At 42.6% G+C, this 26,198-nt stretch overlaps 3 protein-coding genes across 7 annotated transcripts in view; 1 reads left to right on the top strand and 2 right to left on the bottom strand.

Moving 5' to 3' along the window:
- Positions 1-6,011: 6,011 nt before the first annotated feature.
- Positions 6,012-9,987, bottom strand: olfm4l2 (olfactomedin 4-like 2; the record flags this gene model as incomplete). The annotated part of the gene is made up of 5 exons (XM_079224057.1): positions 6,012-7,126; positions 7,636-7,768; positions 8,452-8,664; positions 9,685-9,843; positions 9,955-9,987. The coding sequence occupies 5 exons, from the start codon at positions 9,985-9,987 to the stop codon at positions 6,273-6,275; spliced, it is 1,392 nt and encodes a 463-aa protein (XP_079080183.1). The 3' UTR covers positions 6,012-6,272.
- A 5,533-nt stretch (positions 9,988-15,520) lies between these two features.
- Positions 15,521-19,197, top strand: olmf4l1 (olfactomedin 4-like 1; the record flags this gene model as incomplete). Its single annotated transcript, XM_079224056.1, has 5 exons — positions 15,521-15,751; positions 16,417-16,570; positions 16,795-17,019; positions 17,839-18,007; positions 18,136-19,197. Coding segments are annotated over 5 exons (1,215 nt in total), but the record flags the coding sequence as incomplete, so codon positions are not given.
- Positions 19,198-22,748: 3,551 nt separating this feature from the next.
- Positions 22,749-26,198, bottom strand: part of ndrg4 (NDRG family member 4) — a gene marked incomplete at its 5' end in the record, with an annotated part of 51,285 nt that continues 47,835 nt past the window's right edge. For all 5 annotated transcript variants that reach the window (XM_079224168.1, XM_079224169.1, XM_079224170.1 and 2 more), the window contains one exon: positions 22,749-22,999. In XM_079224168.1, the coding sequence (XP_079080294.1) occupies positions 22,845-22,999 (155 nt within the window). In that variant the 3' untranslated portion in view covers positions 22,749-22,844. The remainder of the gene's footprint in view (positions 23,000-26,198) is intronic.

Genomic DNA, 26,198 nt, shown 5'->3' with positions numbered 1-26,198 from the left:
TGATGCGACGGCAGGCGCATGTTAGTGATGTCGGTGTGCAACAGTGAAAAAATCATCTTAGATACTTCGGCCGTGTTTTTCCAGTGTTGCGTCAGACGACATGAACAACCCGGTTCAAAGTATTAGTGTATGAATAAAGATGGAATAGAAATGAAAGAAGACAACGAAGATGACAGTTTGAGAGAAGGACTAAATACGTAAGGACAGGAGGGCGATAACGAGAGACAGGTGACAGCTGTGGCAGGAAGGGAAACCAGATGTGATGCAAGTGGAGAGGACTTTCAAACTAAAATAGAAAACAACCTACAACAAAAACCGTGGGACCTACAACGGTATGATGCAGTTTTAGTTTTAGGACTTTCGTGATTTGGCCTAGGACTACATAACAATCATCAGACAATATTGGTAATGTATGTGAAACACAAGCAGAGTCGTGGTGCTATTACTGATGGAGGGGGAGGCATGTTCTTGATTGGATTATTGCTCCTGGGACATCATGTACACACTGGAATGTACACACTGGAATGTACATGATATAATGTACACACTGGAATGTACACACTGGAATGTGCACACTGGAATGTACACACTGGAATGTGCACACTGGAATGTACACAGTGGAATGTACACAGTGGAATGTACATGATATAATGTACACACTGGAATGTACATGATATAATGTACATACTGTAATGTACATGATATAATGTACATACTGTAATGTACACACTGGAATGTACATGATATAATGTACACACTGGAATGTACATGATATAATGTACACACTGGAATGTACATGATATAATGTACATACTGTAATGTACATGATATAATGTACATACTGTAATGTACACACTGGAATGTACATGATATAATGTACACACTGAAATGTACACACTGTGATGTACACACTGGAATGTACACAGTGGAATGTACATGATATAATGTACACACTGGAATGTACATGATATAATGTACATACTGTAATGTACACACTGGAATGTACATGATATAATGTACACACTGGAATGTACACACTGGAATGTACACACTGGAATGTACATGATATAATGTACACACTGAAATGTACACACTGGAATGTACACACTGGAATGTACACAGTGGAATGTACACACTATAATGTACATACTGAAATGTACACACTGGAATGTACACACTGGAATGTACACACTGTAATGTACACACTGGAATGTACACACTGGAATGTACACACTATAATGTACATACTGTAATGTGCACACTGGAATGTACACACTATAATGTACATACTATAATGTACATACTATAATGTACACACTGGAATGTACACACTGTAATGTACATACTATAATGTACATACTATAATGTACACACTGGAATGTACACACGATAATGTACACACTATAATGTACATACCGGAACACCTAACAAATATTGTTGAAATTGTAGAATTTGATGGACAAATATACAGATTATTAGATATGCTGTAGTAGGCGAGGCATTATGAAAGGCAGTGTCAGTCAGTTGATCCAGACATAAATATTTCAACCACCATCAGATGGATTGTGATGCAATTTTACAAACTGAAACGTTGATGGTCCCCAGAGGATTATTTGTATGGTGATCCTATGAGGTTTCCTCTCGTGCAACAGCAAGGTTACATTTATTCATTTTATGTGATACAGATACTCAGGATGCCCAGAAGATGAAAAGCCAAACATCAGATTTAAATTCGCTGAATTAGTTTACGTTTGGGCCCATTTCACCAATTATGCAACATGGAAGCTGTGATTGTCAATTTCAGATTATTTCCCCTCACGCTCCAATGTGAATGAATGAGTGAATAAATATATACTTTATTAATCCCAAAGGGGATTGTGCTTCACCAATTTACAAAAATGACAAACCTTATACTTGTGACCCACAATGCGAGAGCTCAGTAAGACTCGCAACATCTTCAGCTGTTAGCAATCATTTGTGAAATGAACCCCTAATTAGTCTTTCAAGGTTAATAACTCAATACCCAAAAAGTCTTGCCAGATTCTGTCATGTTCACACATTTTGTATTCTAAATGAAACCAAGGAGATGAGAGACACACATTATTAAAGTCACCCTTAAACTTGAGATGAACCTTTTAGAACACACTATTTAACAATTTAAATGTACACTACCGTTCAACAGTTTGGGGTCACTTAGAAATGTCCTTATTTTTCAAAGAAAAGCACTGTTTTTTTTCAATGAAGATAACGTTAAATTAATCAGAAATACACTATACATTATTAATGTGGTAAATGACTATTCTAGGTGGAAACGTCTGGTTGTTAATGAAATATCTACATAGGTGTATAGAGGCCCATTTCCAGCAACTATCACTCAGTGTTCTAGTGGTTCATTGTGTTTGCTCATCGCATAGAAGACTAACGGAGGATTAGAAAACCCTTGTGCAATTATGTTAGCACAGCTGAAAACAGTGATGCTGGTGAGAGAAGCTTTACAACTGGCCTTCCTTTGAGCTAGTTGAGTATCTGGAGCATCACATTTGTGGGTTTGATTATACCAGAATATACCAGAATTGAAGTGTGCAGAATTATACCATATAATGGCCAGAAAAAGAGAACTTTCATGTGAAACTCTCCAGTCTGTTCTTGTTCTTAGAAATTAAGACTATTCCATGCCAGAAATTGCGAAGAAACTGAAACTTTTGAACAGTAGTGTATATCTTTGTATTTTTTTACATCTCAAATCCAACCATTATTTCAGCCCCTAAAACCCCAAATGACGTGTTCTTACGTTAACTAAGACCAACCAAATTCAACCAATGAAATCATTAGAGCCTTCCATCAATCAATCTGCAGCTTTTAGTGACAAGGGAGGTGTGTGTGGAGCCACTGTCATCTCTTCGTACAGCACTACACTCTAAGCCCGCCCATTTCTAGCGGTCCAATCAAATGCGAAGGAGAATTTAAATCCCTCGTATAACTGTACACCACTCAATTATTCTGTTTCACAGTGCAGAACCTGAAGACGCTCGAGACATCAGCTCCTGTACGCAAGATTATCCACCAGTGAACATACTTAGATTTGAATCATATTTACAGGCTCTACTGAGTACGTGTGGACAGGGCACTCTCCTCTGCAGCAGCCTGTGATGTAAGCTGATAAGCCTGGCTTATTTTTTTACATGAAACCCCGGCTGGTGCAGCTTTAAGGAAGATGTGCCGGCAGCTCGTTGCAGTCATTACTGGTAATCATGTGTCTTCGGTACAGTGTTATCTGTAATGTGACCATTACATATTTATGGGTAATGGTGTGAGGATGTGTACAGGTGAAGCTGCCAGGCTTTCATCAAGGCAAGATTCAAACAGGATGGACTTCCTGGCAATGAGCATGAGGACACGCTGTTAAGTGGTCAGCTGAGCATCCTTTACCCTTCATACCAGTACTCATTTAAAATGCTAGAGTACTGTAACCCTTGTGAGAAGAGACGCGTTGTTTTACTTTTTTTTTTAAAGATCGTTAAGTTTGAATAATTCCGTAAACTCCTTAAAATGACTCAGCGATTATAACATTTCACCAAAACATGAAGCCCCCCTCACAAGGGCAGATTTCCTCCCTTTAACCTACGGGCCTGTGAGAGTCTAATAAACCAATCATGATCATTTTCTGACCAGTATAAGTGTCTCAAAATTGCGAAGTGAGACCAGAAGTTTGTTTGTTCTTTTTTGGGGCTTTCCGAGATCCTGCGATCTCATTGGTCCTCTGACTCTTAGCGCGTCAGACGGCACATGAGGAAGTAGGGGATCATTTTGATATAGTTTTTGGACTGAATATGCTTCCTAACATGTCAATGCTTGTGTTTATTGTGATCATTATTGCAGATTTAGATGCTTTAGGTCATAATTTTCTTAAGATGTGCAGTATTAGTCTGTGAGACGATGGGGAGGCATCAAACAATACAATACAAAAAAGTAGGGGAGCAATCAAGGAGTCATATTTGGGAAATCTTGCTCAGACTCTTGACCTTTGATCATAATTATGCTGAAAATAAGTTTAAACATTTATTTTTTTTAAAGGCAAGGAGTGGCAGATTCGTTAGAGATTAAGGACAATATGGTTTGGTATTCATATCGTGGTCATATGAGCTGTAGAACTAGGTAATAAGGGGACCCTGGGATGGAACTGGTTGAGACCTGCTGAAGACAAGGAACCGGGACAAATAGGGAGCACTGAGTCACCTGAGGGTCTGATGCCACTGAAATACAGAAGAAATGGTTCCATATAGGAAACGTCCTGCCACATCAAGGCCATCGATGTCCCAATATGTTCATATTGATACTGTAGTGTTCAACAATAGCATCAATAGTCATTTTAAATACATTATGGTATTGTTACATTTATATTAGCCTATCATTGGAACTGCAGAGTCAAACAGGAGAATATCAACATTATTATGATGTGTAACTGATACAGGGGTTTATCAAATACAATATTAAATCCGTTAAAAAAAAGTCACGACAATTGCAATGCTTATTATTTCTGCAGGTATTTGCTTGTAAGTACAAGACACATTTTTTCGGACCTGATGATATTTCGAAATGAAAAGTCAGATATTCACCAGTTTTATTACAGGTCTTGCATACTGATAGCACATGTATGGCATCCAGTGGGATTGATTCAGTTTGGGGCTCAAAATCTACAATAAAATGAGTTCAGATAGTAGATACATTGTTGGATTTCTCCATCAATTCCTTTTTGTAATCCTGTTTTTCAGTGACTGAAATGTTCAAAGAGAGGATCTGAAGACACAAACTATGAACCTGAATGTTGCCATACATGTTACAGTGTCCCAGCCATGTCATTACAGAACATGTAGGTCCTGCCCAGTCTATTTCCCCGTACAGAAACATGAAATCAGCCCGACCGCATCCACAGGGCGAGCAGGCCGTTGGGGTTGGTCCTGAGCCGGCTGCTGTTTGGCTTCTATAAATCTGCAGGGCAGCAGGTCTGTCATTATGTGAGCAGAGCTGTTGGGTGTGTCTGAGAGGCAGCCAGCCAGAAACTGGAAACCAGGCCACAGCAGCGGAAACATCTGTCCTCCCGTCGTCAGTGTGAGATTGCACTGTCCCCTACTGGCTTTAACCAGCACTGCTGCATGTGCTCAGATCACACAGCAGCTCATACGAGCTGTTCGCTGTAGCATAATCCAAACTGCAAAACTGGGAAAACATCCTAAACATAGATATTTCCAAAAACAAATGTGTTGTCAAGGTCATTTTTCATTTGCACACACTCCATGAAGCTTTATCTGCAGTATGAAGTCATTTCTCAGTCCCATTTTTATCATTTTGATGCTTTCACAACAACATGACAACAACAGCTGAGGTGGTGACGTCATCAAGTCAGTTGTTTGACTGTAAAAATACTTTACAGTGAAGAATCAGAGTAACTCATGACAACAACAGCTGAGGTGGTGACGTCATCAAGTCAGCTGCTGTTCCAATTGCAGAAAGACCGTCCTGCGTTCTGCTGTCTTTGAGAGTCTGGACTCCCAAGTCCAGACTCCAAGTCCAGACTCCAAAAGTTCACAAGTCCGTACTTGTGTACTTGGGTATTGAGAAACGGCCAGAGGGTACATCCCATGTCTCTAAATTGCATCCCCGTTTCCCTCACTTGCGTCCTTTCCTTGCATCTTAGTTCCTCCCACCAAGGATACATGGAAAGACGCAAGGAAAACACGTGAGGAGAGAAGACACGAGGAAACGACAATTTAGAGACTTAGGATGCACCCAGAGAGAGAGAGCAAGGATTCAACCCCTGGTACGACCAAAGAAGCCGCTGGTGCTGTCACAATTCATTTGTGGGATTGAAATAGTTTATTTACATTTTTTGTAGAATTTTTGCTCTTTGTGTTTTGAAGGTTTTCAACCTGATGGACCAACCAGTCAACAACAAACAAATTAGGGAAACACAACTATTGAGCTGTGTTGGAAAGACTTGTCCCTTTGGGGTTCATGTACCAGACAAGTTGGCAAAAGTTGAACCAAACACTAGAAACTTGACAGTATTTATTATTGATTTTCCAGCTTTATGACATGTTGTGTTACATTACAAACATTTGTTCCAACAGTGTGATATGCCCTACAAATCCTATCAATATGAAGTACCTGATTTGATACAGTTCCTGGTCTTAAAGAATGTCTAGAGATCCGATCCGATGAGGACAACGTTGCCATGTGTCCCAGACCGACTCTACAAGTGTCTTGGTGGTTGTCTACCCTTGGAAGTGGGCCTGGTAGGCCAGGAGGTATCCATCGTTGTACATGTAGATCTGCTTGTTGGTGGGGTTGTAGCTCAGGCTGGCCACTCCTTTCGCCACCTTCTCCAGCGGCAGCGCTAAGGAGTTGTCCTCTTTGCTCGTTGCGGTGTCGAAGGCGTAGAACACCTCTTCGTGGGTGTCGTCCCCGTACCGAGTGGCATACAGCACACCGCACACCATGAAAGCGTTGCTCACCGCCTTCTTGAACAGCCTCGTCTCCCACGTCTGCGTGACATTGAGCGTCTGGGCCTCACCGTCCCAAACCAGCCGGCTCACTACTAGATTACCGTGGTTACCGACAGTGGCATACAGGGCCCACAGTCCCGACTCGTCCGCCTCTATGTCCACATCACTATAGGCGCGGCACTCATAGTAACAATACGGGAACGTGTTTTTGAAACCCACGCCGATGCCTGGAAGGGTCACCCGCTGGACGGCGTTGCTGTTCAAGTCGTAGCGGCAGACGTCTGCAGAGCGGGCGCAGTGGTAGTACAGCGCCTCGCCGTACAGGACGCCGCTGGGACCCTCGATGCTGTTGGCGTGAGTGTAGGATGGCGCCACGGTGAAGTCCTTGTGGTTGGCGGAGGCCATGAAGTCTTCGTAGGTTTGGTAGAGGCGCAGGGTGTTGCCCCAGGTGTGGCTGCTGAGCAGAGTCTGGACCCAGTAGCTGTTCTTCTGGCCCTCGCTGTCCATCTGGGCCTGTTTGCCCCACGAACCGGAGGTGAGGGTTTTACCATAGGGACTGACCTTCGTCATGACGGGATCGCTAATGTTAGAGATCAAGCCCTTGAGGCAGTACATGTCCCGACCTGGAAACAGAGGTATGAGAAGGTGAATGCACAGTGCAGTCTGGAGCCAACACAGCCCGTGTGAAAAAAGAAAGAAAGCATGAGTCACTGGCAGAATTTGGTCAATGCATTTTTCCCTGAGGCTAGCTTATATTTTCGATTAGTTTTACAACAGGACCGTATTTATAACCTAAATGCCAACCAGCCTACACGTTGAGAAGAGTAGGAATATGTTCAGTTCATTATGAAACTGTGGACACAGTCGAAACCCAAAAGGAAATCTGTGAAGTCTTCAACAAAATGATTTTCCTCAGCCTTGTGGATGCCCCATAAGATGCTACCTCATAGTTTGAGAACTACTTTCAGGAGTGGCAGGTACTTTTTAACAAATTTACATTTAGTTATTTACATTTTAGTTTCTGACACCTTTTAATACAGATTTAATCAATGCAACAATGCTTAAATTGTTCAATTGTTTTGACTAAAAAACACAATGTTGATAGGCAACATAGTTTATTCTGTGTGCTTGCCTCTAAAGTCCTTGGGGATGGACTTGCAGGACTCAGCGCCGTTCTTCAGGTCGCGCAGCTTCTCTTTGACCGTCTTCATGTTAACCGTGTCCGACATCGTCATTCTGTCTACAGATGTACGCAGTTTACCCATCTAACACACACACACACACACACACACACACACACACACACACACACACACACACACACACACACACACACACACACACTGTTAAAACACATATATATATATATATTTGTCACACAGAAGACCAACATATATGCAAAATACAAAATATCTTACATCTCTTACAAAAGCAACAAAAAACTACACAAAATGTTGTTTGCATCACAACAGCTTTTAGCTTTGAATGACATTTCCAAAGGAGCTAACCGTATAATCTTTGTTCACCAAGTTATTTTTCAAAAAGTGTGTTTTAGAATTTCACATGATGTGCTTCTGGTTCGGCATAGCTGGTCAACAGATCTCTACATTAGTGAGTGCTTTCAATAATCTTGCCACAAGTACCAATTTATTTTTTTGTTTTGGCAATTGAAAGAAACTGTAAGATGTTTGCACGGTGACGTTACATATCATTTTAAAATAATGTGGTTATATTTCTTCATGCTGTATATATTCTCTTTATGTATAACTATATTTCCGTTGGGTTCTCAAAGTTTGTTCTTTTACTTCAGTTTGTACCGATGCCATCACACTAACACAATGCAGCATTCCTCTTGATATATCACGTTTCTTTGCTGTATCACATTGCTTTTTACTGATGGAGCGTCGATGTTACTCATGTGGACTTTGCTCTGTCTGTTCTGCGGTACCTCTTTGGAGAGTTTGGTGGTTTGGGCGTTGTTTAGCTGGCTGTGGATGGAACCAATGTCCTTCTCCAGCTGGCTGAGCTCCTGGCCCAGCAGGTGCAGAGGCAGGTCTGTGTACAGGCCCTGGTCGTTCAGGTACTGGTGAGGCTCCAGCCGCGCCGTCACGTTCTTGATCACATCCTGGATCTGAGGGAGACGCATGCGGGACAGCGCCACCTGCAGGGAACCACACACTCTGAGTGAAATGCTCTTCTTTTCCTCATTTCCATTGGGTTCTGTACCCATTGATGGATTTCTGAACGGGCGTAGCCCGATTTCTCTAGCCCGCTAGTGGCCCCTCTGACCTGCAGCTACAAAATGGCCAAAAGAGAAAAATACAAACCAGGAAGAGATTTAAAACGACCACAAAGAAACATAAAGCGACTGCAAAGAGACTACAAATAGACACATAACAACTACAAAGAAACCAAAAAGGAACGTAAAACACAAGGACTACAAAGCCATGCTAACAAACCAGCAGCTGCAAAAGGACACACAAAGACTGCATTGAGATCAGAAAACAACCGCAGACACAAAATAACCTGAAAGAAGCAAAACAACGAGACACAACATGACCACAAGAAAACTAGGAAGAGGCATACCAGTTTTACAAAGAGACACCAACCCAGAGAGACGACAAACACAACAAAAAGAGGCCAAACATAAAGCCCCGGGGCCTCATTATGGCCTCTAAGTCGTGAGGCAGAGATTCAGAAATGTATCAAAATTAGCACATTGTTGGAGCCATATATTTTGTTTGGATTATAAATCATGACAAATAATTTATTTGTAGGATCTAAAGACGTTCCTTTTCCATATGAATGGATCTTATATTCTTATTCGAAATAATGCTTGTTGGTGAATTATTTATATGAATCTGATGAGGATCAGCTGGTATAAGAGGAAGGAGCGGGACATCGGCACAGTCTTTGACCTCACGTTACAGTTTACGCTAGAACTCAAGTTAGACTTATGTTATTATGTGAAAATAAATCAACGAAATAATGGAAATGGAATCAACGTCTCCAGAGTTATTATTGGACCCCGTAGCACGGCACAGAATAGGACAAGAACAAGGAACATGCCACCACACGCATATTTAATAAGTACATTCCTCATTTGCATACTTAAAGGTAGCATTTCTAAGACTTCTCACAAAATGAAAAACCATGTAAGTAATCAACTGTACGGTCTCACCTTCTCCTGCAGGCGGCTCACAGACCCCTCACAGGACTGGAGCTGCCGCAGCGCGGCGGTGTATCTCACGGCGGGGAACATCCACATGTCGGGGTTCACCCGGCAGGCACACGACCCGTTCTCCCTCTGGCCCGACACCCGCTGGGCCCGGACGTCCCACTGCAGTCACACGCCAGGACATAAAGAACACTGAGGCTGTGCACAGGAGGCTGCACTGACTACAACCAGCAACACATGCTGTGAGCATCTTATGGAGGATATCAAACTCACGGATGAGAGCAGCAGCAGCAGCAGCAGCAGCATGTTGACGGCTGGATGGATGAGTGGTGGCCTGACGGGGACGGATGGTGGGACTGAAGTCACCTCCTCTCCTCTTGTCTTGACTCTCAGTCACAGCACGCCTGTTTTCAGCACGCAGGCTGGAGACACTCGGGGATGTGAAACTCACAACTTGGGAAACTGTGGACTTTCACAACAGTGACGGTCAACCAACTCAGGACTTTCCCTTCTTCCCCCTCAGCGGTGATCATTTCCCATTTCAATGCGTGCAGTTTTGTGTCCACTTTAAAAAACAATGATGTTTGCCTCAACAATATCCTCTGAACTGGACCCTGCACTGATGTATTTTATAATAGAACCCTTCCGTTGTCTTGGGGTCAAAATGACCCATCAACACACATACATATACACGGGTCATTTTGACCCCAAGACAACGGGAGGGTTTGTGAACGTGGGATATGGCGTCAGGTAGCGACTCCATTCAAAGATTCTGCAAACCATCTCACTTGCTGCTGGATTCTTTCTTATGTTTCTACTACAGACAAAATAAATCTAAAGAAATTGACAATAATAAAATAAAATATGCACATACATACATAAACACAGAGCAGTAATGAAATACCTGTTTACCACGACTTGTTTAGAGCGTCTCCTGAAATGACACCAGAGACCTTTCAGATCTGACAGGGTTGGCAGAAAGTTCAAATATGACATAACACACACACCTGGAGGATATTTAGGTATTCCAGAGAATCCAATGAAAGTGATGAACTGGATGAAGCTGGGTCTCATTTTAAACCCCCACAGCTTCACTCAGTTCTTATGAAATAAATGTTGAGTGAAAAGGTTGAATGTCTAATGTCTCCTTCGTGGAGCGTTGTGGGAGAAGTAAATGAGAAGTTCATGAGAAGCTGTTTTGGAAACACATGAACAGAAGGCCTTCTTCAGTGGAACAGCCAGAGAGAGATAGTTACACCCCAGGGTTCACTGGTTTTAACTGTTTTTTCCAGCACAAAAGACACAAATCAAACAGCAGAGCACGTTTATTACTTTCACTCCGCGCATTATATCTCTATATATATATACATCCCAAAATGCAGCCTGCAAAGAGAAAACCAGGCTTTGAGCACGAGGGGGTCTTTCAAGTACAAAGTATGTTGATAGCGTTTTGAAAAACAATTATTATGGTTTACATTTTGTACTACCGTGTCATTTGCATCATTTCAAGTGTTGATTGTAAAAAAAGAGAAATGTTATTTTATCCAGGACATTTTAGGTATTTCAGAAAAGTGATGAACTGGATGAAATACAAAGTATGTTGATAGCGTTTTGAAAAACAATTATTGCATTCCATTATCCAAACCACTTAATAATAATAATAATAATAATTAAAATGTTCGCCGAGTCGGATGGGTGTGCACATTTTGAAGAATGTAGGTTTATCCCAAGCACCTCTTTTCCCTGAGCATTGGTGAATAATAATAATAATAATAAATAAACAATCGAATAACAATAGGTCCTCGACTCTGACTACGTCAGTGCTCGGGCCCTAATAATAATGATATTGCATTTAATTTTTAACGCACTTTTCTTTCAAAAGAATCTCAGTGCCACAGAGCCAATATATAGTAAAACAAATAAAAACATAGTTAAAGCAACCAATCAACACAAAGTAAAAAATGTCTTCCTGAATAAAAAGGTTTTTAGGCCAGTCTTAAAAGAGGTCAGTGTCTGAGTTGCCCTTAGTGGTCAGGAGACTGTTCCAGAGGCGCGGCGCTCAGAGCAAAAGACCCGGTGGCCCATGGTGGAGCTTGGTGTTGGGGACCCGGTCTGGTGGCTCATGGTGGAGCTTGGTGTTGGGGACCCAGTCTGATGGCCCATGGTGGAGCTTGGTGTTGGGGACCCTGTCCGGTGGCCATGTGGAGCTTGGTGTTGGGGACCTGGTCAGGTGGCCATGTGGAGCTTGGTGTTGGGGACCCGGTCTGGTGGCCATGTGGAGCTTGGTGTTGGGGACCCGGTCCGGTCGCCCATGTAGAGCTTGGTGTTGGGGACCTGGTCAGGTGGCCATGTGGAGCTTGGTGTTGGGGACCCGCTCTGGTCGCCCATGTGGAGCTTGGTGTTGGGGACCCTGTCCGGTCGCCCATGTGCAGCTTGGTGTTGGGGACCCTGTCCGGTCGCCCATGTGCAGCTTGGTGTTGGGGACCCTGTCCGGTCGCCCATGTGCAGCTTGGTGTTGGGGACCCTGTCCGGTCGCACATTTGCAGCTTGGTGTTGGGGACCCTGTCCGGTCGCCCATGTGGAGCTTGGTGTTGGGGACCCTGTCCGGTCGCACATTTGCAGCTTGGTGTTGGGGACCCTGTCCGGTCGCCCATGTGGAGCCTGGTGTTGGGGACACGGTCCGGTCGCCCATGGTGGAGCTTGGTGTTGGGGACCCTGTCCGGTGGCCATGTGGAGCCTGGTGTTGGGGACCCTGTCTGGTCGCCCATGTGGAGCCTGGTGTTGGGGACACGGTCCGGTCGCCCATGTGGAGCTTGGTGTTGGGGACCCGGTCCGGTCGCCCGAATGGAGCTTGGTGTTGGGGACCCTGTCCGGTCGCCCATGTGGAGCTTGGTGTTGGGGACACGGTCCGGTCGCCCATGTGGAGCTTGGTGTTGGGGACCCGGTCCGGTCGCCCGAGTGGAGCTTGGTGTTGGGGACCCAGTCTGGTCGCCCATGTGGAGCCTGGTGTTGGGGACCCAGAGGACCCTATTCTGGGTCGGGGGCGCTGGAGCCGATCCCAGCTGACATTGGGTGAAGGAAGGGTTCAGGTCTCAGTTTATCTCAGGGCTCATAGAGACATACAACCATTCACACTCACATTCACACCTATATGAGCTATTTAGAGTCCAATTAACCTGAGCTGCATTGACTTTGGACTGTGGGAGGAAGCCGGAGAACCTGGAAGGAACCCAGGCTGCCACGGGGGGAACGTGCAAGCTCCACACAGAGGGACTTCCTGGGATTGAACCTGGACCCCTCTTGCTGTGAAGTGACAGGTCTAGCCACTGCAGCAGCCCTGGATAATGATATATGTTCATTCTTTTTTTTGTTATCATACTCTTTGTAATGTCCTTCACAATATCTGTACTTTGTAATTTAGTCTATTCATTTGTCAAATAAACAACTTGAATACTGTCTATTTGTACTGTGCAACATGCCGCTGAACTACCCTGTGAACTTCTTTAGTGCAGAACACTCACTTTCTGTTCCTGAATCCCGTTCCCAGGCCTAACAGTTACTGATACCAGTCACCACTTCCCTTTCCCAATGCGTTTTCCCAACCTTCCTAATACAATGAAGTAATTTTTTCAGGTTTTTCAGAAAACACAAAAAACTTGACCAAATGTATTATAGTGCACAAGCTGCCTCTAGACATGGCACACCAGGCATAGTAATACAGGTCAAAGTATGTTGTGATTACTAATATTATGTTCAAGTGAGATTTGGCAAAAATGCTAACTAAATTGCTAGCTTAAATGCTAGCTTCAAAATGTCACCTTGAAAAGTTTGTAAAATTGCTTAAGTCACATTGTCTTTTGACTTAGGCAAAATAAAATGTCCTAAGTCACACTCTTGACATGATTATACCACAGGGGTAGAATCACATGATCTGTTCAACTGAGGATGTAGGAGATTTTACCAGAGTTGGCCAGAATCACGAGGAGAGGATTTAAGCAAGAAAATATTTTGTCAAAAAAATGACAGGCCATTATTTTAGGAAGGTGATGATTTGGGATTTCCTTTACCTTTTTCCTTTTTGCTTCATACTTACTGTACGGAGGATGGTGTCTCCCTATACTGGGGTTAATTACATTATGCTAAAAGGTTATTATGGAATTGTTGCAAAAATAAAATACAAAATAAACTGCCTATAGCTCAAATGTAAACCATCCACTCTGTGCTCATTGTACCACTCAGGTAAAGGGTCTGACTACTTACTTGTATTTAAGGTTTTTTTCCCCTATGACATAAACATTTTTTTCAATTCAGTTTATTTTATATAGCCCAAAATCACAAATACAAATTTGTGATCTGTCCACATATGACATCCCTGTCCCGGGACCTCACATCGGATCAGATAGTAAAAACCCTTTCACAGGGAAAAAGGCAAGAACCCTTCATAGAGCAACAGAGGACGATCCCTCTCCCCGGATGGACAGAAGCAATAGATGTCATGTGACCAGAATTAACAACGCAACAGAGTTACAGCACATTACATGCATATGACAGATAGAAAATCTTGTGTTGCTGCAACCTAACCACACAGAGGAAGTGATCACTCTCTGGAAGAAACGAGACCACGTTGACACGAGACACACACTCCCAGTCAAGAGGCCAGTGGGAGTGTTAGTGTTCACTGGTTAGAAGCCTGTGCTCCATCAGACTCCTCAAACAGTCTCTCTGACGCACCATGAAGCTGGATGTGATTGTCCCGCTGTGGGCTCTGATCGCCCTCAGCCAACAGGTGACTACAACTCTTCAAACACTGCCCATTTCAAATCTATTCATATCGGGTATTTAGTATTTATTTCTAACATGTGCACGTTTAATATTCAGGCGCCTTCAAGCGAGTGTTCGTGTGACTTGACTACTTCAGAGACGTTGTTCCCTCATGACAAACTCGAGGCGGTGAAGGACGGTGCATCGAAATGCAACAGCGACATCACCCCACAGAAGGCGAGTAGTCGTGCAATTCCCTAAACCAGACTGTGGAGAACGCAGCCTCCCTCTGCAGCAAAGTATAATAATACAGATTAGCCTTCCTCTTGTGTTAGCTTTCCGACCCGTTAGCATCTCTTGTGCTAACGGGTCGGTTTTGACCCATGTCTTAAATTAGCTGTAAAATACACTAAAAACAATTATCTATCATCCAATTTGTTTCTCATCTCTTGGTGACCTTGTTAGGCTTCCTTATGCATGAACATATTGTTGTATGTTTTAATATTTTTGGTGTGGGCCTCTGGGCCTTTTCTTTGTCAGGATGCCTCCATTTCAATTAAAGAAATGGTAAAATGAACCTCAAGAGAATCATATAAATAAATAAAAGGTTGTTGTGACTATTACTTAGGGGTATTAGAACACATCTCTTAAATACATTTGTTTTATTTATGTTTTCATTTTAATATTATTAACTATAGTAACATCTATGGTGTTACTATAATTACGTCAATTTTGACCCAAATATATTTACTTCAAGAAAAAGGTTAAAAAGTATTTTACAAACACAGAATGAAAAGACACAAAATATAGATTTGCAAGGACAAACAAACAACAACCAATCAAGCAAATCTTATTTTTATAACTGGGTCGAAACCGACCCTAAAAACACAAAGGTCATAATTTCAACCAGAGCATTTTATAATTTAGTGACATTTTGTTTGTTTGTTTTATTTTGTTGAAATGGAGGTTCCTGACAAAGTAAAAAATCCTTGATGCAATAAACACATTTATGTGGTTCTTTTATGCATTTAAAACATAAAACGGGCCGACCCAACACAAGAGGAATGTTAAGCGCTGAGCTCGCCTGCAGGAGGCGGAGCTGGACATGCTGCTGCTGGGTCTGGAGCGGCGTCTTCCCCGGCTGCAGGAGGACGTGTCCATCCTGGAGCGGGAGGACGACGGGCAGCTGTACGGGGTCATCAGCCTGCAGGTGATAGAGAACGAGCTGATGCAGATCAACCAGCTCGTAGCCCGGCTCAGGGGCGCCATGCTGGGTCACCAGCGCCTGACTGCCAACACCAGCAAACAGGTAGACGGCTCAACGATGACTGAGTGAAAGTCTGCTCAAAGTTTAGGTCGAATTTTGGAATCTTTAGCAAAAATGTAACATACAAATATATTTAGACTTTTACTGAACAGTCCAGCAGAGTAACCATGAATGATGGACACGTCCTCCTATTTACTTTGATGTCTGGCTTTAATGAAAGGACCTTTGTGCTGATAGTGTCGGCCTCACAGACTGTATATAAGAAGTGGACGTCACCCATTGGTTTGTGGACTGACGTTTTGAAGCCTCGACTTCTGCGATTTGGCCGTCGCCATCTTGGCGCCATTTTTGAGGAAAATATATACAGTAAACAAATTTGTTTTAAACATGTATACTGATGTATAGCCCCCTGTTGACTTTGAATGCATCACTGAGCTCATCAGGTTGTTATAAAACCACTCGAACCTTCAAACCGGGACGCTGACTAATACTGTTGTATGACTATCATCTTGCTTTTTTAAGGTACTCATAGAAAATGTTTTTCAAATGTCAATATTGCACCAGTCTTCCTACGCAGTCAGGTCTGTTTTATTCTTAAAATATTGATGGTGACACGTTTCTTTGTCAATATATAAGTAAATCCAGTTTCTCTGATTGATGGCGTTCATGTTTGTAAAAAAGAAGAATAAGTCTGTTTTCTGTCTTAGTTGGAGTACCTGAAAGCAGAGATGAAGGAGCTGGAGGCGTACGACACCATGCAGGTGGTGAACACACAAGAAACCAACCAGCGCCTGAAGAGAGACCTGGACCAGTGCACGCATGGACATGACCGCACCACCGGGCCCAGTCCGCCTCCACCTGGTATGTGCAAAGATCTCCCTCCGTCTTTCACTTCCATTGGAGGCCACCAGAAAATATGACTCTTTTTTCCGTAGTACATTTTGCAGCCTGATTAGGCTTCCTGGTCAAATGCGGCACCAATCGCCACAATAAGGAAGTCATTATCAACCAGTGGCTACCTCACTCAACCAGCCCCTATTTCTTGAGTTGAATTTCTTTCTCTCTTTCATTTAATATTTCCCAAGGTAACTGCCCCCACGGTCAATTTCTGAACATTACCGGACCGAGGGTGTACACAGCAGGAGAACCCGGCTCCCACAAGTTTGGAGCCTGGGGTCGGGATCCCAAACCAGAGGCGGGGAAGGAGAGCTGGTATTGGCTGGTGATGCTGACCTCCAGCAACAGATACGCCCACTATGTCCGTCGCTACACCACCCTGAGCTCGCTCATTGCTGGGGTGAGCACACCAGGTACAGAGCTCTTGTTAAAGTTAGTAACGTAATTACTTATAGTTCAGTGAGCATACTTGTGCAATACATACATCTAATGGATCAGAGCATGTATTGCAATGCACGTCCGGGCAACGCAAAAGGAAATGTGTGTTTATGACACCACGGAAGATTGTGTCATCTACCACACAGCCAATTGTGATGGATTAGAAAGGACAGACAACAAGGGATGACCTCAAATGCAGACAAACAGAAAGATTAGTTACGATGAGTTTAATAAAGAAACGACCAAAACAAAACAAAGCCAGGTAAATCGTCGAAAAGTGAGTAACTGAAATTCAAAGACTAAAAACGGGGTAAATGACAAACAAAACAAGATTAGGTCAAGAAAACAACTACACTAGGAAAACAAACGGGAAACTTAACCGAAACTAAGCCGACAAACCGACAACCAACAAACTGTACATTTATAATTAGATCATTAGAAAGTAATCCGACAACAAGACTCAGATGGGCAGACAGCTGACAGGAAGAAACATAAGGGACAGAGCCAGGCTGGCAAGACGAATACAACACAGCTGATGCACCGACTAAAGGAGGGAAAACCAGACAGGAAGTCAAACAAACGCCGGACATAAGAGGCAGGGAGCGTTAAAATAAAACAGGAAACAAACTAAACCAAATCCACGATCAGAAACCACGCCCAGTCATACATTGCTTTCTTTAATATTTAACACATTATAACAATACTTACATATGATTACATAACTCGTTCCACTCTTGCTTTTCTTCTTCCTCTTCTTCCACCTTTTCATCTTCTTCTTCTTCTTCTTCTTCCAGGTAACATCATGATCCACGCCTCTAACCCGACCACCAACACCGTCCAGGGTCCCAACGTTGTGCTGTACGGAGAGGCCTTGTACTACAACTGTTACAACCAAGACGCTGTTTGTCGATTCAACCTCACCTCCAAAACTATCACCAATATGCAACTACCCAAAGGCACCAGGTCCGCTGCTCGACTTTGTCTCAAAAATTATAAAAGTGTAAAATGATGAACATGTGAGCAAAACATTAAGAGTCCAAGAAAACTAAGATGCTGATACATTGCTTTCCAAATGCAACATCATTTTCCAGGTTTAACTCAAAGGGTAACTTCTGCCACCTTGATGAATGCTACCTGTACACGGACTTGGACCTGGCGACAGACGAGTCCGGCGTCTGGTTGATCTATACCACCACGCAAGACTTTGGCAACCTGGTGCTGTCCAAGGTGGAGGACGGCGAGCCGCTGAGACTCGGCCAAACCTGGCGCACCTCGGTCTACAAGCAGGGCGTGACCAACACCTTCATGGCCTGCGGCGTGCTCTACGCCACGCGCTACGTCAACAAAGAAGTGGAGGAGATCTTCTATTCATTCGACACCGCAACGGGGGAGGAGAGGTTCAATGTTGGCGTCTACATCAACAAGATGTCTGCCAACATTCAGTCCCTGAACTACAGCCCTGTGGACCAGATGCTACACGTCTACTCGGACTCCTTCTTGGTCTCCTATAAGGTTTTGTTTGAGTAGATACTGCAATACTGACAACGTTTTCCGTAAAACAAAATATATGCATCTAAATAAAGTTTAGATTTAGGCCTCATCCCCGGCACCTGTTCCCTGAGCCGCTCCTCCCCTCTGCAGCTGAGCCTAACCACACCCTCAGCCACCACAATGAGTTAATAAAAATAATGTCTGTTTGGAAATGTACAGCAATGATTTTTGGATTTTTGTAGCTGCTAGCTGGATGGCTACAAAGAGATGTCGACAGTGTTTCTTTGTAATTGCTGTTTGACCACGGGGTATTACAATTTGGTCCGCTAGCTAACTCGCTACCAGACAGACAGGTTGGTTTAATTCACTCTCAAGATAAAATAACAATTATACATTTTAACCCTCTGTGTGGCCTGTGGTAGCAAAACTATATAATTAATGAAGTAATTATATATATATATATATATATATATATATATATATATATATATATATATATATATATATATATATATATCGTAATTGTCATGTCATCCTGAGGGAACCGGTACTGTTCATGGTAAATCTACATGGTAAATTGGGAATAATGTACATTTGCATTGCAAGACCTAGTTCTCTCTGTAGCTGGTTCATGTACCTAGAGATATGTTAAAAAGATGACGTTACAGCACAATAATAAAAACATTTAAAACAGTTTGAAGTTCTCTAATGTGTGTAGCATTGCTCTCGTCAAGGGGTGGCATTTGTCTATTAAATAATATAATTTATAGATATGCATACTGTATATATCGATGCACTGCTGCTTAGCATATATCAAAAATGCGTTTCAACATGACTGATGACACACAACTTCACAACATTCTGACACAAAGTCTTTATTTGATACTTGCTACTTGATCAGTACATGGACAGAGACAGCTTACTTTTTAATATTTGTTTGTATATAATATATTGAAATTTTACATTACACATCTGAATGACAGCAAAGTAGGTAAGAGTCCTTCTACTGAATAGAAACAAGCACACAGGGAAGACTCCCATAATATGAAACAACCAAACGAGAAAAAAAACTACTTATTGCTCAATACAAATCAATCATAATGGCAGTATGAAGAAGAAGAGTAGTAGTACACATGAACCAATATATCAAGATTAGGTTACACCCTATTGTTAAAAAGAGAAACTCCAAGGGAAGAGGAACAGAAATATGTATTCGCTTCGGGTAACCTGCTCTATAAATAAAAAGTATCTACAAGTGCAAGGAGGACCAAGGTCTACACAAACCGATCCAGCTCACAGGAGCGGTCGACCTCCACACATCGCTATCGAACTTCACTGTTGATAAACCTTGAGGAGGAGCAGGAAGGAGCTGGGTGTTCAGGGTTAAGCGTCGGAGATACAGGATAAAAGAGCAAACCATAGCGAGGGGTTCTGAGAGGCGTGGGTTGAAAACACTGCACAGCACTTCAAGGACTAAATACATTCAGGAGCCCCCCGGGCAGTTTGGGTCCAAGTCGGGTGGGAGGAGACCTGTATAAGTGTATACGGCAGAAAGTAGCGTAGTGAAGAGAGAGAACGCTGAGAACATACTCCGCTAGGCGCAAACTTCAGTGGTCATGAACTTCACCCTCGAGGGTCCGAGAGGAGTAACTGAGGTGTCCCATCTGGCTGTCTAGTAACGGCTCACAACTTCTCTTTTTTGTCAAACTAAATCTCTCTAGCTTCATCAGAAATTACATTCATTCTTCTTTTTAACATTCATTCAACTCACTATTTTTTCAGGTCAGAATCTCTCTCCATGTTTTGGTTACAATACCTTCCGTCTTCTTTGCTTTAAAATTAAAAAATACAAAAATCTGTCTGCTGGTCTCTAGGGCCCCCTGGTGCTCAGGAACACAACTACCACTACCAACATTTTAAAAAGTGACTTCAGCTGATAGCCCTTTAGGGTGCGAATGGGTTTGCCTGTGAGAGTCGGGGCACCGTGTGATTGTTTTATGGGTAAGGGGTCATTTTTGTTTTGTTTTAAGGTGGCTGGGGGTTGCCCTACATTCCAAGCTTGGCGCCCAAATGGCTCCAAAAAAGCCCCGCCCCTTACAGGCCACCTCAGGGAAGCGCACACCTCAGCAATTGGAAGCTACGCCCCTTCTGACAGGGGACCGAAGGTTTGTCTTTGTAAAACTGGAAACAGGAGAAGGTGAATATGGTTCATGAAGACTGTACATTACTAAGCCGAAGAAACAGGGGACCCTTTATCTGATCACTATTGTCAGGGCGGTCCACGATCACAGCAAATAACAGCACACAGCTTCACTAGTCTAAAACTATACTCATGTGCATGTACTATACTACGGTGGTGCGGTTACATCACAACACTGACTGACTAAATATGGATTCCTTCTTGTGTGTGTGTTTATTTTGGCTTAGTTCCCTTACAAAGCACAGCCCACGCAGGTTTCATATAAGACAAGTGTGTGTGTGGGGGTGTGTGTGTGGGTAGCGTAGCTTTGGTATGTCCATGGAGAGGGGCTGGGCGCTGTAAAGGAAGGCTGCTGCCAGTTCTTTGGCGGTGACCCGGGAAACGAGCTCGTTGGGTCGGCCGGGTCCTGCCACGGTCCCCACTGGTCTAGTTTGGTTTGGGTGTGATTGTCATGTTGGAGACCATAAAGAGACGACTACGGCCAGAACTGGAGTTATTGACTGATGAAGGCAGATTCATCAATGAAGGATTAATAATAATGAATCCTTCATGGATTCATCCATGGCTCCATGTAAGGTGCTATTAAGGAATGCCCTATTATTCTAGATGCTACTGCCCTAAGATAACGTTCACGTTCACATGCATATACATGTTAATAAATACTTATTCTAGCTTATATTCATGTGGTTAGAAATGTGAGATGACACACAGTTTAAAGCTGCACTCAGCAACATTGCATTAACGTGGCTCCGAACAACTAATAAGGGAAGATTATGTGATGTTCACCAGCCTGGCCTGTTTCTGAGGCTCCATGCAGCATCACGCCTCTTGGAATTGAGCTTTTGAGTTTGGAAAGTTGTTATAAGTGAGTGACGTCTGGAAACACTAGTCCAATTCCACCTCTGAGTTGCTGAAACAATTGCTGCATTTGATGTATTCATATTACTCATTTCTATGCTTATTTGATACCCAACAATAGATGGACTCCAGTGGCTCACATTTAACTGTTGTTATCTTCCTCAAAATGCTAGCAGCTAGCGACCTGAGACGGCACCCACTTAATCACGCACAAGTTCAAGCCTTAATATTATTCAAATTCACCGCCCAACAGTTGTCAAAACAAGGAAAAAGCTTAAAAGACCCAAACTGTTTTTTGTACCAGGATTTAAACATTTTTATTTCTGCTGTAGTGTTGGGCCATTTAAAATGGAGGCAAACAGGGATTGACTCGCTTTTAGGGCCAGCCTCAATTTGCCTTTTGAGGAACTGAAGTTTCTGTCCCTTCTGCGTTGGCTTCATGTTTCCGCTCTGGATGTTGCCGCATGTACGCTGACGATATCACTGTTTCTCACTCTCAGAGTAGTTTGCCCGTTTGAGAGGAAATCTCACCGAGTGCAGCTTTAAATCGGTGTGGTGTGCTCTAGCTACGCTCTGACGCTAAAACCAAAGCTAACAGATCCTCTCTAAGCACTACAGGTGCACTACGGTAAACTGTGTTCTGTTGTTTGTCAAATTCTGGACGCGCATCCTCTGACACTCACCGGTCTCCTCATGGAGAGAAACAACCAGCTCTTACAAGCAACACAGAGAGAGTTCCTGAAAAAACAGCTCACGAAAAAAAACATAACATAACACTTTTTCATTACGGTACCACATACACGTGTTTCCTTTCTTTAGATCCTGCACTTTCACTTTCTCTCACATATCTCCAAATGACAATATTAACAGCAGCTCATATCGTATATAGGTGTGTGGACCGGTGACAGACAGGGTTGCTTCCTTTTTGTGAAGGGGGTGGGGGCTGCAGGCAAAGAATGAGGAGACAACTAGCAAACACAAGAATGACACGCCAAGAACAAAAACAGTTGCCTAAATCTTTAGGTGCTGGGCGGTGGTTGGGGGTAAGTAGCAACACGTATGGTATCTTACAGTGGAGGGAGGAAGATGACCTGGAGGAGATGGATGAAGACAGAGAGCGCTGTGCCATCCTTCTTGAACTTTCTCGCATTCTCCTCATCCTTTCCGTCTTGCTCTTTCTCTTTCCATCCATCTAGCCACCCCCTCTCTCTCTCTCTCTCTCTCTCTCTCTCTCTCTCTCTGGCCGACCCTTCAGCAGGACACCTCCATGGTGTGGGTGATGGTGCCGACTCCCTCGGTGCTGTCGGAGTGGGTGCAGGCCCGAGAGCGAGACCCGTCCACGGAGCCGGCGCTGGTCAAGGAGGCCGTCCTGGAACGAGCCAGGCGGGTCATGCTGGCGGAGGGCACTGGGAGGAGGCGTGGGGGAAAAAGGAAAAGCATTACATTTTGTACAAAAGAAAAAAGTGTGATCAGTTATTATTGTGGAGATGTTAAGAGTACATGCTATTGTGGACGACTGAAGACTTTTTTGTAGCTGGTGAGAACAGGCAGCGGACCGGCAGCCCTGATTGGTTGGCGTTGTTCATTAAAGCTGTCAGTGTGTTGAAGGACACACGTTGGCGGCACCATGCACTTTGTGTTGTATGAAGCTCAGTTCTCCTAGAAGAACTCTGTTGTTATTGTTTTTGCTTTTCATTAATTACACGTATTAGATTGTGTTGTTACTGCTGTCTCAAGGCTCAAGCTCTTTGTGTCTGAACTTGTTAAGCTTGAGTCTTACCCAAATCAGAGTGAGTCAGAAAAAAAAAATCTGTAGGATTCATGCAAAGAAAACGGAGTCATGTTTCTGGCCACCTGTTAAATCCAAATCCAACATTAACATTCCCTTGAGCTCTGTTTTTGGTCTCCACCACCTGAGAAAATGTCAGGCTCTTCAGCGGCTGAATGCTCATCATGTGAATAATATCTGTGTTTAGATCATGGAAATGTTGCTCGTTTATGTTTTAATGCATACATTGGAGGCAAGATCTCCCAGATACATTTTACGATTTATTTTGTCAGACATCCCTTAATTTCCATTTATCTCAGTGTCGTACATATTTTTTTTTAAATCTAATTTAGTTTTTGCAATTCAATGAATATGCCACTGAAGTTGTTATCCGTCTCGCAGGCTTTTAGGGCATTATTACATAAATGTATCATTTAATCTTGATCCTTATTGCAAGATGCTCTGAATAAGCCTTTACGGCTTCCTTTCTCTACGGCACTGACATTATTGATCTTCCTATTGTATGTATTTTGCATCCAAATAACTGTGAAAATAAATAACTACACAGGACAAATACCGGCAATGGTTTGGCCAGAGCCCTAGAGGACCATTTGAAGTCTCAAAAGCACACAACGCACTTCAAAGTTTCATATTTATACTTTGCTTATTTGAGGTTGCTTCCCTTTTTCCCTCTTTGAGTTTTTCCTGATCCGATGTGAGGTCCCGGTGTAACAGGCCAAATTAACCCCTGCCCAGATTAAACCTGGGTAGACTTTGGCCCAGGCCAAACTGTCCTAGGACAAACTATACCCGGGTGTAAAATAGCCTAGGCCAGACTATACCCCTCAAGGCCAGAGTATATCCCAGGGGATAAACTGTCTGTTGAGTTGCGACATCATCATCCACACAAAGGTCGGTGACTCCATGGATTGGTTGACCATCCCGCAAGATTCAATCTGCAGTCATCAACAGATCAGGCACTTTATCTTGAAAACCAGCATGATCATTGTGATGCTGTTATCAGTGTTTGACTTTAAACATTCATATTGTAGCGAGGACTTGCTAGTCTTTGAAGTTGAAGTTTCAGGACGTAGTAATCTTTGATCTTTGTGGAAGTCTAATATGATTTCTGTTTTTCTGGTTGAAGTAATACAAGTCTATGTTTTAGAGTTTTAAGATTTAAGTCAGTTAGCTTTCTCACTTAACTTACCTGACTAAAGCCCAATAAAATGTTGAAAAAGTAGGTAATTCTTGTGTATATCACTCAACACTACTGATATCATGGGGTATAATCTGGCCTGAGGGGTATGAGTTGGCCTAGGCCATAATAAACCCGGGGTATAATCTAGCCTAGGCCCCTTTAACCCCAGGTATAGTCAGGACGGGGGTTTTACTATGGCCTGTTACCCCGGGACAGAGGATGTCGTACGTGTACAGATTGTAAAGCTCTCTGAGGATAATTAGTAATTTGTGATTTTGGGCTATACAAAATAAACTGAATTGAATAGAATTGGTTCAGTCCAGCAGTTTAGCTGCATAAGCCTGAGGACTATTTGAGTTTGTGTTCAGTCAGCGTTTCATGTAGTCTTGATTAGCTTCAGTTCTCATTTGATTACATGATCTAGATGTAGTGTTTTGTTGGCCATTCTCCTTTAAAGCCTAAAGTATTAGTGTGCAATGTTGGTCGTCATTTAAAGACAGTCATTTATTACAAACGTAGTCCAAAAGGCTGTGCTCCAAGCCAGCAGAAGGCCATGCAGAGAGCAGGACTGGAGATGCAATGGCAAAGGGATGGGGGAGGGGAGAGGGGGAGTAAGGCCAGTATATTTTTCCATGGAAGGAAAAAATATCTTTGATAAAACAATGATGGGGTATAATCAAAAAAGTCCTGAGAGGAAGTAAGAAAAGACAAAGAATTCCAATGATCAATTTTTAAAGTCTGATCTAAATTGGTTTAATGTCCTGTGTTTATGACTTAAGAACTAGTGAAAACATTATCTTATTTCAAATTTATTTCATCTGCAAAACAGATGGGGAAAGGTTCTCAATCAAGACGGGATATTTTTTTTAAGTTTCTTTTTCGAAAACAATCTTTTGTTGTTGTTGTAATACTCATTCCGACCACGAGAGGCTGAAGTGCACCACTGACCCATGTTTTAAAAGGACGAAAAGCATTCATGTTTTCTTCCAAGTGAGTGTTACTTTCTCCATGCACTCCAAACACAAGGTACATATATATATATATATATATATATATATATACATATATATATATATATATATATATATATATATATATATATATATATATATATATATATATATATATATATACATACATACGTGAACATCAAACTCCATGGTGTCTGGGTTCATAATATTATATATATATATATATATATATATATATATATATATATATATATATATATATATATATATATATATATATATATCTCATCTGTTAGCAAGTTATGTGAATTTAAACTCTCTTGACAGAAAACATGAATGCTTTTCAGTCCTACTAAGAACATGGGTCGTGGTGCTCTTCAGCCTCTTGTGGCCCAAATGAGTAATACAATATTTACCTTCTTCCACCTTTTTCACATGGTCTTAAATTTATAAACTCAAGATACAAAACTATTTAGATCAGATTTACCCTCACTTTCCTCTCAGGGCTTCCATATTAATGCCCCCTTTGATAAAAAATAAAAGTAAACATTTCATAACAGCCCAAAATATTGTATTCATAACCAAATTAAATCCAAAATAAAATTTCAAAATGCCAATGTCATCCAACGGGGCAGCAGTAGGAGGTCAGAGGTGAAGGGGGAGGG

The sequence above is a fragment of the Taurulus bubalis genome, assembly GCF_910589615.1.
Source record: "Taurulus bubalis genome assembly, chromosome: 9".
In the NCBI taxonomy this organism is placed as follows: domain Eukaryota; kingdom Metazoa; phylum Chordata; class Actinopteri; order Perciformes; family Cottidae; genus Taurulus; species Taurulus bubalis.
Note: the sequence above shows the minus strand (reverse complement) of the source record. Positions and strands in the feature narration are given on the sequence as shown.